This window comes from Panthera tigris, chromosome B3 (genome assembly GCF_018350195.1).
Source record: "Panthera tigris isolate Pti1 chromosome B3, P.tigris_Pti1_mat1.1, whole genome shotgun sequence".
Lineage (NCBI taxonomy): Eukaryota > Metazoa > Chordata > Mammalia > Carnivora > Felidae > Panthera > Panthera tigris.
The window spans coordinates 69,940,554-69,959,127 of NC_056665.1; the positions used below are offsets into that span (position 1 = coordinate 69,940,554).

General features: G+C 35.7%; 1 protein-coding gene across 1 annotated transcript; it reads right to left on the reverse strand.

The window, feature by feature from the left end:
* Positions 1-15,550: 15,550 nt before the first annotated feature.
* LOC102971023 (olfactory receptor 4F15-like) lies at positions 15,551-16,486 on the reverse strand. The gene has a single exon (XM_007087491.1). It carries the CDS (start codon positions 16,484-16,486, stop codon positions 15,551-15,553), a length of 936 nt encoding a protein of 311 aa, XP_007087553.1.
* Between the last annotated feature and the right edge of the window lie 2,088 nt (positions 16,487-18,574).

Genomic DNA, 18,574 nt, shown 5'->3' on the forward strand with positions numbered 1-18,574 from the left:
ACAAATGGTAGAATGGTAGATCAGCAACTCCCTTGTCATGACACTGTCCTCACAGAGTGACCTCAACACCCCACATTCCCAAGTAGACCCTCAATTGTATACAGTAAAACAAGAAAAAGTACAAACCTTCCTCTTTATTTTTTGCCCCAAACAAAATGTGTATAGTCATTACAGAGTGTCTGGAACTTTCCTCAAAATACAGTTAAGTATTAAAGTATGCTATGGAAATAATACTAAGCTTAAAACATCACTGGGATGTTTGGAAAAATTCAGAATTCAAAAGAACAGTACACTTTTCATGCTTTAAGCCCCAGTGAAAAGCTGTTTGGTACATGAAGAAGGAAGAAAACTTTTAAATACACCTGAATCTATGTTCAGAAGAGTTTTTGATGCACATGACATAAATTAGAACTTTGGATAAAGTAAATTGAAAAAACATATAATTTGTTAAGTTAAAAAAAGATTATAAAACACTAAATATAGTGTAAATGCATATGTGTAGATATTTAGACTTTATAATATCTGTAGTTTGTGGGATTTTGAGTAATTTTATCTTTTCCTAAATATGGACTCTTATTTTCTATATTTTTACAAGTAATATTTATGCTTTCTTTAATTTTTAAAGAAAATTTTGAAATTAGTGAGGGGAAATAGGAAAAATGAAATGGGGCAATTTTATAATGGCAATATTAGGTAGTCACTAATAGCAAACATTCTGGAGACAAACTACCTGGATTCGAATCTCCATCTCCTTGATTTATGAGCTATGTGTCCTTGGGTGAGTTGCTTCACTTCTCTGTCCCTGAATTTCCTCATCTGTAAAATAGGGATGATAACAGTACTTACCTTATAGTGTTGTGAGGATTAAATGAGTTAATACATGGAAGACAGCAGAGCATGGTGTGGCATATATTAAGTACTTAATAAATTAAAAAAATAATTTTAACGATCTTTAAGACTTGATCATTCAATGCTTTCCAAACATAGAGATAGCTTGCTCTGCCAGATTGTGCTCAATTGGAATGAAATAGCAAAAACATAATGTTTTATTTCCATTAATCTGATATCAGAGTGAAAAGGGGGTGGAAAATTAAAGCCCCTTCACGTACCAGTTTAAAACTGATAAGGGGGGCGCCTGGGTGGCGCAGTCGGTTAAGCGTCCGACTTCAGCCAGGTCACGATCTCGCGGTCCGTGAGTTCGAGCCCCGCATCAGGCTCTGGGCTGATGGCTCGGAGCCTGGAGCCTGTTTCCGATTCTGTGTCTCCCTCTCTCTCTGCCCCTCCCCAGTTCATGCTCTGTCTCTCTCTGTCCCAAAAATAAAAAATAAAAAACGTTGAAAAAAAAAAAAATAAAAAAAAAAAATAAAACTGATAAGGACTCCTTGAAGAGAAATTCACGTCATAATACAATTGAACTTAAGAAAATGAGACCAGAACATACATAAAACAGTATGAGTGAAAATCATTCAAAAAGCACATGAACAAAAGGAAGCTTGAGATACAGAGGAAAGAAGGTTTGGTAACAAAATGTAACCAGTTGCTAGGGAGTTAAGAGAGCAGGCTTCATGTGTACCTGCTCAGGTGCAGGTTTCACTCAGCAGGAGCTTCAAGAGATTGAGACACACAGACAGTTAACACCCGCTTTGAATCGCCTCCATTTCTTCAGACAGAAACTTATAAATAGTTCATTCCATTAGGAAGGGAGTCAATTAGTAGGACTGGATAGCGGGACTGGATTGAGTCCATAATTACTTCAAATGGAAACCAGGTCTTCTGTGCATACTGGTTTTCCCAAGGGTAAATTATCACAATTTGCAGAAAAGAGATCCAGGGAAATTGAGCAGTTCAATGGGATGATGGTCTGTGATTTTGTGCTCTGATAATATTTTTTTCCAAATGATAGAATTTTAGGTTTGTTACATATTCATTGTTATTGCAAGTTATCTGAACCATTGATAGTGTCATTTTGGCATCACTATCAAATTTAAGAAAACTACCACATTATACCTTAATGGATTTCTAACTTGGATTTTGAGAAATAATGGACTGGTATTTGAACAAATCAGGGGAGTTCCAAAAGTAGTACAAAGTTAGATTTCAAAGTCTCACTTGGTATTTTTAACAGCTTTATGGAGGTTTAATATGTATACTGTAAAATTTATCCAGTTAAATGTTCTACTTAGTAATTTCAAATAAATTTATAGAGTTGTATAATCATCATCATAATTAAGTTTTAGAATAATTTGATCACCCCAAAATACTCCTTGCACCTATTTGTAGTTAATCTTTACTTCCGTTCCCAGACCTAGACAACAAGGAATTTGTTTCATGCATCTAGAGATTTGCTTTAGACTGGATCTGATTTACCAAACCAAAGCTCCTTGAGTGAAGGGAGGACTGTGTCCTCTTGAGTGAGGACCTTTCTACACAGCCACTATTTTATACTATATTTTTCCTATCCTTCTCCCAAAGGACTCTGAAATAATCAGAATTTTGGGCATTATTAGACACTGATTTTGAACTGTCACTAATTTCTGGAGAATGAAAATGCTACTGTGGACAACCAGTCAAAAATTAGGGGCTTATGGTGGTCAGGTGGCCAATGAAATTTTGTCTGTGCCCATCTCACAGTGTGCTCTGTGGTTTCCTAAATCCATTATTTTTTTCTTTTTTTTTAATATGAAATTTATTGTCAAATTGGTTTCCATACAACACGCAGTGCTCATCCCAACAGGTGCCCTCCTCAATGCCCATCACCCACCTTCCTCTCCCTTTAGTTATGTCTATAGTTTGAGGTAAAGATTGGCATAGATATACTAACTAATTGGCAGAATTCCAATATTGATTAACTAAGCCATGAAGTCAAAGCTGTTATGATAAGAAAGGACAAGTGAGCCAAATTAGACCTAATTAACATATCAAAATAATAAACCAAAACAATACTTCATTTTAGAAAGAATTGTAGAGATTAGCACTACCATCAGTGGATTCAAAGATGTAGAGTTTTTTTTTGTTTTTTTCTATTGTAGTAAGAATACTTTATACTTGATCTGAGAATACTTTATATTCTTTCCTAATAGAGTTTTAAGTGTCCAAAACAATATCATTAATTATAGGGTAGATTGTTGTACAGTAGATTTCTAGAACTCATTCATCTTGTTTAACTGAAATTGTTATCCGTTGAATAGCAACTCTTAATTTCCTCCCCCCTACCCAGTCCCTGGAAACCACCATTCTATACTCTGTTTTTATGATGTAATTATTTTAGACACTTCAGATATGTGAGATCATGTAGCATTTTTCCTTTGGAGACTGGCTGATTTCACTTAGCGTAATGTCTTCTAGGTCCATCCATGTTGCGTACAGCGAGATTTCCTTCTTTTTTTGAGGCTCCATCGTATTCCATTTATGTATATAAAACATTTTCTTTATCATTCTTCCATAGATGGATATTAGGGTATTTCCCTATCTTGGCTATTGTGAATAATGCTGCAATGAATGTAAGAGTGTAAATATCTCTCTGTAATGAAATGATGCTGATTTCATTTCTTTTAGATGTAAACTAAGAAGTGAGATTGCTAGATAATAAGGTATTTCTATTTGTAATATTTTGAAGAACTTCTGTACTGTTTTCTAAAATTCTGTACCACTTTACATTCCCACCAACAGTGTACCGGAGTTCTTTTTTCTCCACTTTTTTTTTTTTTTAACCAGCACTTGTTCTCTCTTGTCTCTTTTATAATCGCCACTGTAACATGTGGAATGGTATCATTGTCATTTTGATTTGCATTTCCATGATGATCAGTGATGTTGAATACCTCTTAATATATATATTGGCCATCTGTATGTCTTCTTTTGAGAAATTTCCATTCATGTCCTTTGCCCATTTTAAAATTGGATTATTTGCTTTTTACTATTGAGTCATATGAGTTATGTATGTTAAGCCTTATGGGAGGCATAGTTTCCAAAAAGTTTCTCCCATTCGCAACGTAGGTTGTGTTTCCACTCACTTGTTTGTTTTGCTGTATAGAAGTTTTTATGTTTGATGTAGCTCCACTTGTGTGTTATTCTGTTTTTGTTGCTTGTCTATGGTGTCATGTTCAAGAAATCATTGCCAAATGCAATGTCATGAAGCATTTCCCTTAGGTTTTATTTTAGGAGTTTTATACCTTAAATCTTTATTTCATTTTCAGTTGATTTTTCTGTGTGACGTAAGGTAAAGGGTCCAATTTCATTCTTTGGAGTTTGGGTATCCAGTTTTCCAAATGCCATTTGTTGAGGAGACTCTCCTTTGTGCATTGTATTCTTGGCATCCTTGTCAAAGGTCGGTTGACTGTAATATGAGGGTTTATTTTGGGGCTTTCTAGTCTGTTGCATTGGTCTATGTCTGTTTTCATGCCAGTACCTTACTTTTTTTAAACTACAATAGTTTTGCAATATATTTTGAAATCCGGATTTGTGATAGTTCTAATTTGTTTTTCTTTTCTTTTTTTTCAGTGTTTATTTTTGAGAAAGAGAAAGAGTGCAAACAAGGGAGGGGAAGACAGAGAGGGAGACACAGAATCTGAGGCAGGCTCCAGGCTCTGTGCTGGCAGCTCAGAGCCCTGACACTGGGCTCGAACTCAGGAGCCATAAGATCATGACCTGAGCTGAAGTCGGATGCTTACCCGACTGAGGCACCCAGGTGCTCCCATCTTTGTTTTTCTTTCTCAAGATTGTTTTGCATATTCAGGGTCTTTTGTGGTTCCATATGAATTTTAGTATTGTTTTTTCTATTTTTGGTGAAAAGTGCCATTGGAATTTTGTTAGGGATTGCACTGTATCTGTAGATCACTTGAGATAACAATGAAATTTTAATAACATTAAGTCTTCTAATCCATGAATGTGAGCTATCTTTTCATTTAGTTGTATCTACTTTAATTTTGTACATTTGTGTTCTGGAGTTTTCCACGCACAAGTCTTTCACTTCCTTGGTTAAATTTAATCTTATGCATTTTATTCTTTTGGTGGTGTTATAAATGGGTTTGTTTTCTTAATTTTCTTTTCAAATGTTTATTGTTAATGTATACACATACAATGATCTTTTGTATTTGATTTTGCATTCTGCAACTTAACTCAGTTTTTTATTCTATAGTTTTTTTGTGTATGTGTGAAGACTCATTAGGGTTTTTTACATGGAAGATCATGTGCAAACAAATAATTTTACTTCTATATTTCTGGCTTACATGCTTTTTATTTCTTTTTCTTGTCTAATTGGTCTGGCTAGAATTTCCAGTACTGTATTGGATAGAAGTGTGTGAGTGAGCATCCTCACCTTGTTCCTGATCTTAGAGGAAAATCTTTCGTTTTTTTCTCCATTGATTATGTGATTTTTGTAGATAGCCTGTATTACATTGAAGTAATTTCCTTCTATGTCTTGTTTGTTCAGAGCTTTAATCATGAAATGGTGTTTGAATTTTTAAATGATTTTTCTTCATATATTGACATGGTCATATGATTTTTACCCTTTATTCTGTTAATGTTCTGTGCCACATTAATTGACTTGTGTATGTTGTATCTTCCTTAAATCTCAGGGATAAATTTCACCTGGTCATGGTGTATGATCATTTTAATCCATTGAATTTGGGTTTGCTTGTAATTTGTTGAGGATTTTTATATCTATATTGATCAAGGATATTGGCCTATAGTTTTCCCTTTTTGTAGTGTCTGTTTTTTAAAAATGTTTTATTTAAATTCCAGATAGTTAACATACGGTGTAATATTAGTTTCAGGTATACAATATAGTGATTCAGCTCCTCCATACAACACCCAGTGCTCATCAGAAATGTCCTCCTTAATACCCATCATCTATTTAACCCCTTTCCCCATCCACCTCCCCTCTGGTAACCATTAGTTTGTTCTCTATAGTTAAGAGTCTGTTTCTTGGTTTACCCCCGTCTCTCTTTTTTTCCCCTTTGCTGGTTTGTTTTGTTTCTTAAATTCCACTTGTGAATGAAATCATATGGTATTTGTCTTTATCTGACTTATTTAGTTTGGCATAGTACTCTCTAATAACTCTATCAAAGTCATTGCAAATGGCAAGATTTCATTCTTTTTTATGGCTGAGTAATGTATTGTATGTATATATATCATTTCTTCTTTATCCATTCATCAATCCATAGACACTTAAGCTATTTCCATAAATTGTCTATTGTAGTCATAATGTGAGGCCTGAAACCATAAAAATCCTGTAAGAGAACATGGACAGTAACTTCTTTGACATCAGCCATAGCAACTTCTTTCTAGATATATCTCCTGAGGCACGGGAAACAAAAGCAAAAATAAGCTATTGAGACAACATCAAAATAAAAAGCTTCTACACAGTGAAGGAAACAATAAAACTAAATGTCTTAGTTTATTTTTGATATTAAGGCCTTCTAAATATTAATAGTGGCCTCATAAAATGAGTTTGAAATGTTCCCTTCTGTTTAATTTTTTGGAAGCGTTTGAGAAGGATTGATGTTAATTCTTTTTTGAATGCTTGGTAGATTCACCAGTGAAGCCATCTGGTTGTGGACTTTTCTTTGTTGTGAAGTTTTTGATTAGTGATTCAATCTCCTTACTCATTATTGGTATGTTCAGATATCTGTTCCTGATTCAGTCTTGGTAGGTTGTGTATTTCTAGGAATTTAACCATTTCTTTTAGGATATTCAATCTGTTGGCATGTGATTATTTATAATAGTTTTCATGATCTTTTAAATTTCTGTGTTAACAATCTTAATATCTCATTTTTCTTTCTGATTTTTTTTTTACTGGCCTTTCTTTTGTTAGTCCAGGTAAAAGTTTGTTAATTTTGTTTATATTTTAAAAAACACTTATAGTGTAATTAATTTCTCCCTTTTCTCCATTTTATTTGTGTAGCAAGCCTTCTGCCCCTTCCCTCTGTTTTTGGTTTCCTTCAGGCATACAACCTATACTGGTTCAGCAACACTTGTAAAGGGAAGATACAAACTGGCCCCTCAGGTAGTGCACAAAAGGCTGTGGTCCTTGGATGTAAGTTCCACTTTCTCTTTCCTCCATGGGAAAAGTATAGGGCTGATGTGATCTTTCTAGGCACTGAGCTATGCTGGTTTGGGGGGAGGACTTACACAAAGAGAAATCACTCTTCTTTCACAATTTAATATGGCTATCCTTGGTGTTTTGCTTACCTGGGGTCCTACAACTGGATTCCAGACCTCTCAAAAAGGTGTTTCGGTCTGTATGTTATTGTCAAATAAATGCTCCTGTAGGGGAACGAGGGCTGAGATTTCCTATTCCACCATCTTGCTGACATCACTTTCTCAAAGATGCAGAGTTTTGATTCCTACCACAATTTCTTTCAACTTGGCTACTTTACCGGTGCAGAAGTCTTGATGTATCTTTAAGAACAACAGTGTATTATGTTAAACTTAATCAGGTGATAATGCCAATTATACCTATTGTTCCATCTATGAATTCATTGCTGTGTTAAATTACTATGCATCTGGTTTCTGGTACATAGTTATTGATTTACTAAATGCATTTGATTGTCTACATTTGTTAGCAAAAATTTATTTCCAGTGTTGTTCATGTACAGTGTTATATTAGTTTCAGGTGTACAATATAGTGATTCAATAATTCCATACATGACACAGTGCTTATCTTGGTAAGTACACTCCTTAATCCCCACCCCTCTTTCACTCATTCCCCTACCACCCCACCTCTGGTAACCAAGAGTCTGTTTCTTGGTTTCTCTCTCTCTCTCCTTCCTTTGCTCATTTGTTTTGTTTCTTAAATTCCAAATAGGAGTGAAATCATACAGTATTTGTCTTTCTCTGACTTATTTCACTTAGCATTATATTCTCTACCCCATCCATGTCATTGCAGATGGCAAGATGATATTCCATTGAGTATATACCATGTCATCTTTATTCATCTGTTGATGAATACTTGGGCTGCTTCCATAATTTGGCTATCGTAAGTGATGCTACAATAAACATAGGGAAGCATGTATCCCTTTGAATTAGTGTTTTTGTATTTTGGGGGTAAATACCCAGTAGTGTGATTGCTGGATCATAGAGTAGTTCTGTTTTTGACTTTTTGAGAAACCTCCATACTGTTTTCCAGAGTGCCTGAAACAGTTTTCATTCCCACCAACAGTACAGGAGGGTTTCTTTTTCTCCACACCCTTGCCAAAATTTGTTTCTCCTGTTGTTGATTCTAGCCATTCTGACAAGTGTGAGGTGGTATCTCATTATAGTTTTGATTTGCATTTCCTTGATGAGTGATATTGAGCATGTTTTCATGTGTCTGTTGGCCATGTGGATGTCTTCTTTGGAGAAATGTCTTTTCATTTCTTCTGCTCGTTTTTTAATTGGATTATTTGTCTTTTGGGTGTTTAGTTTTGTAAATTCTTTACATATTTTGGATACTACTCCTATCTTGGATATATCATTTGCAAAAATCTCCCATTCTGTATGTTGCCCTTTAGTTTTGTTGATTATTTCCTTTGCTGTGCAGAAACTTTTTATTTTGATGTAATCCCAATAGTTGGTTTTTATTTTATTTCCTTGCTCAGGAGATATAGCTAGAAAAATATCGCTACAGCCAATGTCAAAAAGTTACTGCCTGTATACTCTTATAGGAATTTTATGATTCAGGTATCACATTTAAGTCTTTAATTCGTTTTGAATTTATTTTTGTGTATGATGTAAGAAAGTGGTTCACTTTCTTTATTTTGCAGGTAGATGACCAATTTTTCCCAGCACCATTTTTGAAGAGACTGTATTTTTTTTCAATTGGATATTCTTTCCTGTTTCATTGAAGATTAATCAACCACATAATTTTGGGTTTATTTCTGGGTTTTTTTATTCTTTTCCATTGATCTATGTGTCTAATTTTGTGTCAGTACCATATTCTTTGCTTAAGGCTGGAATTGTGATGCCTCCAACTTTGCTTTTCTTATTCAAGATTGCTTTGGCTATTTGGGGTCTTTTGTGGTTCCATACAAATTTCAGGATTATTTGTTCTAGTTCTATGAAGAATGCTGTTGGTATTTTGATAGAGATTGCATTGAATATGTATACTGGTTCTGGTAGTATAGACATTTTAATGATATTTGTTCTTTCAATCCATGGGTATGGAATGTCTTTCCATTTCTTTATGTCACCTTCAATTTCTTTCATCACTATTTTATAGTTTTCAGAGTACAGGTCTTTCACCTCTTTGGTTAGGTTTATTTCTAGGTATGTTATTATTTTTGGTGCATTTGTATATGGAATTGTTTTCTTAATTTCTCTCTCTGCTCGTTCATTATTGGTATATGGTAATGCAACAGATATCTGCACATTGATTTTTTAGCCTGGGACTTTTTGAATTGATCAGTTCTAGCAGATTTTTGGTGGAGCCTTTCAGATTTTCTATATATACTATCATTCATATGCAAATAGTGAAAGTTTTATTTTTCCCTTACCAGTTTTAATGCCTTTATTTCATTTTGCTGTCTGATTGCTGTGCCTAGGACTTCCAGTACTATGTTGAATAAAAGTGGACATCTTTGTTTTGTTCCTGACCTTAGGGGATAAGCTCTCAGTTTTTCCCCATTGAGTATGATATTAACTGTGGGTTTTCTTTCTTTCTTTTTTTTTAAGTTTATTTATTTTGAGAGAGGGAGAGAAGAGAGTAAGTGGAGGAGGGGCAGAGAGGGAGAGAGAATCCTAAACAGGCTCCATGCTGTCAGTACAGAGCCTGAAGTAGGGCTTGATGAGATCATGACTTGAGCTGAAACCAATGTTTTATTCATTGATTTCTTGGTTGGCCCTTTCATGGTTTAGTATTATGTTATTTAACCTTCATGTATTTGTGCTCTTTCCAGACTTTTTTTTTTTTTTGTGGTTTCCTAGCATGGTGGTCAGAAGAGGTGCATGGTATGACTTTGATCATTTTGAGTTTGCTGATGCTTGTTTTATGTACTAATATATGATCTAGTCTAGAGAATATTCTGTGTGCACTTGAAAAGAATGTGTATTCTGCTGTTTTAGAATGGAATGTTTTGAATATATCTGTTAAACCTATCTGATCATGTATGTTATTTAAAGCCACTGTTTCTTGTTGATTTTCTGTTTGGTTGATCTGGACATCAATGTAAGTGGGGTGTTAAAGCCCCCTAATATTGTTGTATTATTGATTAGTTCCTATATGCTTGTTATTAACTGTTTTATGTATTTGGGTCCTCCTATGTGGGGTGTATACATATTTACAATTGTTATATCTTCTTGTTGGATTGTCCCCTTTATTAATACATAGTGTCCTTTTATCTATCTATCTATCTATCTATCTATCTATCTATCTATATCTTATTACAGTCTTTGTTTAAAGTTCTGTTTCATCTAATGTAAGTATGCTATTCTGGCTTTCTTTGGACATCCATTTGCATGATGAAAGTTTCTCCATCCCCTCGCTTTCAATCTGCAGGTATCATTACATCTGAAATGAGTCTCTTATAGGCAGCATATAGGTGAGTCCTACTGTTTTATTTACTCTGTCACTTTGTGTCTTTTGATTGGAGCATTTAGTCCATTTGCCTTCAAAGTAATTATTGATAGATATATATTTATTGCCATTTTGTTACTTGTTTCGTGGTTGTTTTTGTAGTTTTGCTCTAATCCTTTCTTATCTTGCTTTCTTTCATAGTTTTCTGGTTTTCTTTAGTGATATCCTTGGATTCCTTTCTTAAAAATTCTTTGCATATCTCATAGTTGTTTTTGATTTGTGGTTTTCATTAGGTTTGTATACAACATCTGCATATATCAATCTACATTAAGTTGATAGTTGCTTAAGTTCGAACCTGTTCTTTACTTCTCTCCCCCCCACATTTAGATATATTGTGTCATCTGTTACATCCTTTATTTTGTGAATCCCTTGACTGATTTTTACAGATATACTTATTTTTACTGTTTTCTACTTTTTACACTCTCACTTATGGTCTTTTATTTTCCACCCAAAGAGTCCCCTTTAATATTTCTTATAGGGCTGTTTTAGTGGTCATGAGCTCTTGCAGATTTTGTTTCTCTGAGAAACTTTTTACCTCTCCTTCTATTCTGTATGATAGCCTTGCTGGAAAGAGTATTCTTGTCAGTAGAAGTTTTCCTTTCAGCCTTTTGTATCTATCCTGCCCACCCCTTTTACCCTGTCAAGTTTTTGCTGAGAAATCAGCTGATAACTCTTATGGGGTTTCCCTCGTACATGGAACTGTCTTTTTTTTTTCTGCTTTAAATTTTTTTTCTTTATCACATTTTTGCTATTTTGATTACTATGTGTCTTTATATGGAATTCCTTGGGTTAATTTTGTTGGGGGTTCTGCGTGTCTACTGGATCTGGATATCTATTTCCTTCCCCAGATTAGGGAACTTCTCAACTATGATTTCTTCAAATAAATTTTTAGCCCCCTTTTCTTTCTCTTCTTCTGGAATTCCCTATAATGCAAATGTTATTACACTTGATGGAGTCACTGTGTTCCCTAAGTCTATTTTAGTTTTGCATAATTTTTTCTATCATTTGTTCAGTTTGATTACTTTTCATTACTCTGTTCTAGTTATTAATTAATTCTTCCACTTCTTCCAATCTGCTATTTATTCTATCAAGTGTATTTTAAATTTTTTTTTTAACGTTTATTTATTTTTGAGACAGAGAGAGACAGAGCATGAACGGGGGAGGGTCAGAGAGAGGGAGACACAGAATCTGAAACAGGCTCCAGGCTCTGAGCTGTCAGCACAGAGCCCGACGCGGGGCTCGAACTCAGGGACCGCGAGATCATGACCTGAGCCGAAGTCGGCCGCTTAACCGACTGAGCCACCCAGGCGCCCCTCTATCAAGTGTATTTTAAATGTCATTTATCGTGTTCCTCATCTCTAATTGGTTCTTTTTCACATTTTCTATCTCTTAAGGGTCTCACTGATATCCTTCACTTACTTCTCAAGTCGATTGATTATCCTTATGATCATTACCTCAAATGCTCTATCAGGCATGTTAATTATATCTGTTTAATTTAGGTCTTTTGCTGTGGTTTTGTCCTACTTTTCATTTGTGACTTTTTCCTTTGACTTTTCATTTTGTCCGACACTCTGTATCTGTTTCTGTGTATTGGGAAAGTCACCTTCATCTCTTGCCCATGAAAGTAGTGTATTGAACTTAAACTTTTTTTTTAATGTTTATTTTTGACACAGAGAGAGAGAGAAAGAGAGAGAGAGAGAAAGAGAGAGAGAGCGAGCATGAGTGGGGGAAGGGCAGAGAGAGAGGGAGACACAGAATGTGAAGGAGGTTCCAGGCTTTGAGCTGTTAGCACAGAGCCAGACGCGGGGCTCAGACTCACAGACGCGAGATCATGACCTGAGCCAAAGTCGGACACTCAACCGACTGAGCCACCCAGGTACCCCTGAACTTAAAACTTTTAACTAAGTGATGCTGGCCCTCCTCCACAGCGAACACACACCTGCTGCAGAGACTGGCTGGCAGGGTGGGAGCATGATGCTGTAAACTGTGTGTGCAGTTCCTCCTCCAATATGGAGGAGGCTGCTGTAGAGACTGGGCCAGCCAAGCTATTCGGTAATTCAGTAAAGCACGTGCAGGCTGGAAGTGCAGTTTTAACAAGGTGTGGGCATCTTACATGGGAGGCAGAGAGGTGCAGTGTTGGCAAAGTTTGTACACATCTTCTGGGGGAGGGAGTCCACAGCATTGGTACTAAGACAGGCCTGGCTCAAGAGGGTGGGGCGTACTGTAAGCAAGTTAGGTAGTGAGTGCTGGAGTAGTGCTGGTTCCCACAGGTGGCTACGTATTTATGATGAGGGGGAGGAGGACGGAAATGGCACCTACCATCTCCTTTATTCCTAAAGAAGTCCCTCAAAGAACTGTGAGATTAGTAACCCACTCTTCCTCCCATAAACTCCAGGCACCTTTTTTAAACTGTTGCTTCCAAGCTGTATCTCTGTGAGCTATTCTCTGTGCTGTCCCTTTAAGGTCAGTGGGTCAGATTCTTAGCACCCTCTGGGCTCTCTCAGAGCAGAGTGTGCTGATTTCTAAAGTTCCAGGTTCTAAGTCCTGTAGGTTGTAAGCACTCATGAAATCTGGTCCCTTTGATTTTCAAAGTCATAGGGTATGGGGATTTCTCTTCTTTTTGTAGGCTCCCTGGTATAAGTAGTCTGTTTCTTGCTCCTCTCACACTCCCAGTTCCTTCACTCTAGTGGTCAAATCTGAGGGTTTAGGTTCCCACTGAGTCTTCACCCTTCCTAACCTCTTCAACATGGCCTCTCTCTACCTTCAGTTGTAAAATATGTTTGGCCAGTCTTTGGGTCCTTTTCTGAGTTGTTTACTCTTATGTAAGTGTTATCTAATTGTATCCATGGGACAAGGTGAGTTTAGGGTCCTCCTACTCTACCGTCTTCCCTGGGGGGGGGGGTTATTAGCAAAAATTTTCAGAAGCATTTTTTTCTTCTGGCAGATACAGCAACATACATTCACTATTCTGTCTCAGGGCTTTATCAACTCTCTAGTTTTCTATTCCAGAGAACATAATCCACGTCCATTACAATAATGATATAATGCTGTTGGACCAGATGAGAAGGAAGTGGCAAAGTTATAGACACTTTTGTAAGTCACATGTATGCCAGAGAGTGGGAAATATATTTTCCCCCAATTCATGGACCTGTCCCTTTGGGATAATTTCTAGGAGACCAGTGGTCTAGGGTAGAAACAGTGATATTTGAAGTTACTGAGTCACATATGGGTACTACATGGAGAATTTGTTAGCCCGTATGGGTGATCTTAGTACAGATCTTTATGATTTAAAATATTCTTCCGTCCTCTTTAGCTTTCTTATAATAAGAAAACATTTATGCAACACTAATTTGAAAATATACATGCTCCCCTTTTCTTGTTACATTATTTATAATAGCCAAGATATGGAAGCAACCCATGTCCATCAATAGATGAATGGATAAATATATGGTATATATACACAATGGAATATTAATCAGTCATAAAAGGAATAAGATGTTCCCATTTGCAACAACATGGATGGACCTAGAAAGTACAATGCTAGATTAAATAAGTCAGAGAAGGAAAAACATCTGATTTCATCATATGTGGAATTTAAGAAATAAATGAGCAAAGAAAAAAAGAGAGATTAAAAAAAAAAACCTCTTAAATACAGAGTATAAAGTGATAGTTGCCAGAGGGGAGGTTGATGGGAGGATAGGTGAAATAAATAAAGAGGATTAAGAGGTACAAACTCAGTTATAAAATAAATAAGTCACAGAAATGAAAAGCACGGCATCAGGAATATAGTAAATAAGATGGTAATAATATTATTTGCTGACAGATGGTAGCTACTTTGTAGTGATAAGCACTGAGTAATGCACAGAAATGTTCAATCGTATTATACACCTGAAACTAATATAACACTGTATATTAACTATAATTCAATAAAATAATTTAAAAACAAAAAAGAAAGGAAAATAAATAAAGAAAAAGAAAAGAAAAGGAAAGAAAGAAAGAAAGAAAGAAAGAAAGAAAGAAAGAATGAAAAAAAAAGAAAACAAACATTTCTGGCTAGTTGCTAGGCCTTAGTAGAGACCAAATAACATGAGGTCAATAAGCATGAGCTGAATGAAAATCCATAATGACTTTTAAAATAGTGATTTTTCAACCCAGAATTATCTTATCCAGTTGCTGCTTTAAAAATCTATAGCAGGATGAAGTGATGTTTAGTACAGATCAAGTATCTTTGAAAAGTGGGATATACCTTGGCATTTGTTACCAAGCATGGAGGTGGTTCTCTACTGCCAGCATCTGAAAGTCTACCTGACATATTCCTGTAATGCACAGTATTATATATGGGGAAGAGTGGACATACCAAGAAGTTAATGCACTCTATGAAAATTAAAAAGTACTCTAGCTTCCTTTACCTTAAATTAGGACATTTCTAAGCCACAGTTTATAGAGTCCCCCAGAGGACCATGATAGGCTCGAATCCATTACATTTATCAACATAAACATCCTTCATGTCTCCGTCTCACTTTCCAATTCATTAATGATGTTGTTTCCAAAAATCAGCTTTCAAATAAATTATAATCAAATTTTGACTTTGGATCTTCTCAAGGAGTACAAACTGAGTAAACTACATAGAATTACTAGTCTCACATATATTTGATATAATGATTCCTAACATTCTCCAGAGCTAGTTGGCAGTTCATTTGCAAACCTGTGGGAAGCAGAAGAGATGTAATTATATCTTTCTATTGTAAAAATGATCATAATTTCAATTATAAATATTTAGTAGATAGTAATGCTGTCTGATAAAATAACCCATATCATAGTGGATTCACAATTCCCATGGTAGTAAGGGTGATGAGTAAATGCTTTACAGAAGTAGTAGAAATCTATTCAGTGACATAGCTGTTATGTCCAGCTCCAGATGTGGCAAGTATCAGAAACCTAAGTGAAAATATCCAATAGGTTGATGGATGTATAGTTTTAGAGCTCCAAAGCCAGATTGAGTCAGCAGAATTTGACATAATGTCCCCATTTGCTCAATCTTTTTATTGATATCTTTATGTCTTTGTTCCGTAATGTATAGATGGCAGGATTCAAGACAGGGGTGATAGCAAAGTCAACAATGAATAGGTATTTATCAATTGATGATGTGGGGAAAGGCCATACATAGAGAAACATGCATGGAGTGAAAAATAGAACCACCACAGTGATGTGAGCTGACAGAGTGACAAATGCTTTGGATAAGTCTCCTGAAGAACGTTTCCAGACAGTGACCAAAATGAAGATATAGGAAAGGATTAGCAGGAAGAAGGTGCCCATGCTCATGAAGCCACTGTTGGCAGCAATAATAAACTCAAACTTGGCTCCATCTGTGCATGCAAGTTTTATGATCCTGGGAAAGTCACAGTAAAAGCTGTCTACTTTATTAGGACCGCAAAAGGGCAAGTTTATAACGAAAGCAAACTGGGACATGGCATGGATCACCCCAATGACCCAGCCAGCAATTACAAAAGAAACACATATTTTAGGGTTCATGATGTTCAAGTAGTGAAGAGGATTACAGATTGCTGTGTACCTGTCAAATGCCATGGCGATGAGTAACACCATCTCCACTCCTCCCATGATGTGGATGAAGCATATCTGTGTCATACAACTTTGGAAAGAAATTATCTTATACTCATTTAGAAGGTCTGTAATCATCTTTGGAACTGTGGTAGAGGAAAGCCCCACATCAATGAGGGATAGGTTGGCCAGCAGGAAGTACATAGGAGAATGTAAATGAGAATCAAAAATTACCAAAAAGAAAATGAAAAGATTTCCCAGGATGATCCCCAAATAAATCAAGGAAAATATCAACATGAGAAAAACTTTAGTTTCCCAAGAACTAGCGAGTCCCAACAACATAAACTCAGAAACAACAGATTCATTTAGTCCATTCATTGACTTGGACAGAAGAGGTGATTTCAAATCGCCTGAGGATAAAACATGAAGAAAAGTGAGAATCAGTGGTACAAATGTAGTTTCCTATTTATCCTACTAGTTTATTCATATCCTAGAGTTAGAAATAATTTAATTGGAAAAGAAATACAAAGAAAACAGAATTACTATTTTTCCCTTCTTATTCCATTATCAGGCATTTTGTTTTCCTGTTAGAGATTTCAAGACATTTCCCCTGACCACTTAACTAGGTATTTCCACAACCGAAAAATCTCAAACATTTCTGTCACCTTCACATTGCTTTCATACTAGCAAATTCTTGTCAGCTAGATATTTTACCTCACTGTTCAAATAGAGATCATCAAGCTGAAACTGTTGAATAAGTTTCACCTTGCTTCACCTCATCTGTGGGGTTTTTTTTTGTACAATTTATCATGCAAGTCAGGTGTCCAAATTGAAATGCTTTGTTCAAGATACATTATTTTCATGGTGCATGCATGGACCTCTATGTCAAATAAAATATTGGGTATGAGAGAAAAAATACCGTTAGTAAGTAAGGAAATGTTTGTTAAGCAAAGATAATATTAACAGATAAAACATATTAAGTGATTCCTCCATGCAAGCCACTGTACTCAGTACATCATTGTAACTTTATAAAATTCTATAATATAATCAATGTTTTATTAGATTCATTTTACTAGTGTAGAAACTGAGTCCCAGAAGGATTAATTGTCAGAGCCAGAATTTGTATCTATGCTTGCAGGATACCAGAATTCCTGATCTAAACCATGGTAGTATGACATTCAAGGACGGCCCCTTCAATTATATCCTGGGTCTTATGCAAGACCCATCAATTAATTTTCTTCCTCTTTAAATTTTCCTTGACCTGTAACTAAGAGAACATTAAGCATTATGACTTATTAGCATAGTGAACTCTCTTTTGAAAAAGTCAAATCTTTATATCTTGTGTTCTTTTCTAATTTTTTTCCTCTCCAACTCTTCATTGGCAAGCTGGTCCAAACTAATTTTCATTCATAAGCTAAAATTAGTGTCCACAGGTCTCTTCCTTGTTAGGAAGAAGCTTTGGATCCTGGATATGTCACATAACACTTTCTTTTCAATCATTATTTACCTTGATCTTACCGCAGGATTTGATACTGTGTATCATGCCCATCCTCGTTTCTGCAACTCCTTCTGACCTTGGCTTCTTGTCTTCTGTAAAGTCATTTCCCTTCCAACTTTTTGCCAATAGAAATTCCATTTGTTCAGGTAGTGAGCTAAAATCATTCAAATTAGGAGGGTGTAGGCCTATCCCACTTGAAAGTTTGTTATATGATTTTTCTAAACCAGTTACTATAATCTCATTTTCCTTGAGATGTTAAGATGGATTGTGCAGCCCAGAATGGTTCATTGAATTGAAAATCAATGTCATCTGTGGAGAGTTTTCTTTCCCAAATAAAAAGGACAAATCTTCATGTGCAAACGGATTTTCCTGATCCATATTTTCCTGAATTTGATGCTAATGTTATGTCTAAAAGTGAAGTAACCCTGACATTCGAAAGCTCATGTGCTAAAAGTAAGAGTAAAAAGTTAGAAAGGACCTGGAACCCAAAATGCATGAATAGTCACTTAACCAAAGCCATGAATGATCTCCCTCCTTCTGCTTTTTAGTACCTACATGTTCACTTTTCTATCTGTAGGTTTATCACTGCACTCCAGAGCAATATATTCATAGCTGTATACGATACACACAAATGGAAGTCTGATTTCCACCTTCAAGTTATCAAGCCAAAACTGAACTCATATTCCACACCATTGTTTTAATAAATATCATTACCATTTTCCCAGATGCCCAATACAGACACCTGTGTGGCACTCTTGTTTGTATTTCCCTTGCCATCTCTAGTTGCACAATTTTTATTGGTGAATATTTCTTCATTTCTCTTCTCTTCATTCTATCGTCATTTTTTTTTTTTTTTGTGCCTTTGGTCTATGTATTTTATCATCTTGACAGTTGAAAAGATCTCTCTGCTCCATTCTTCCTCAAGTCCAGTTGATTCTATAGTCTGCTTTGAGATATGTCTGTCAAAA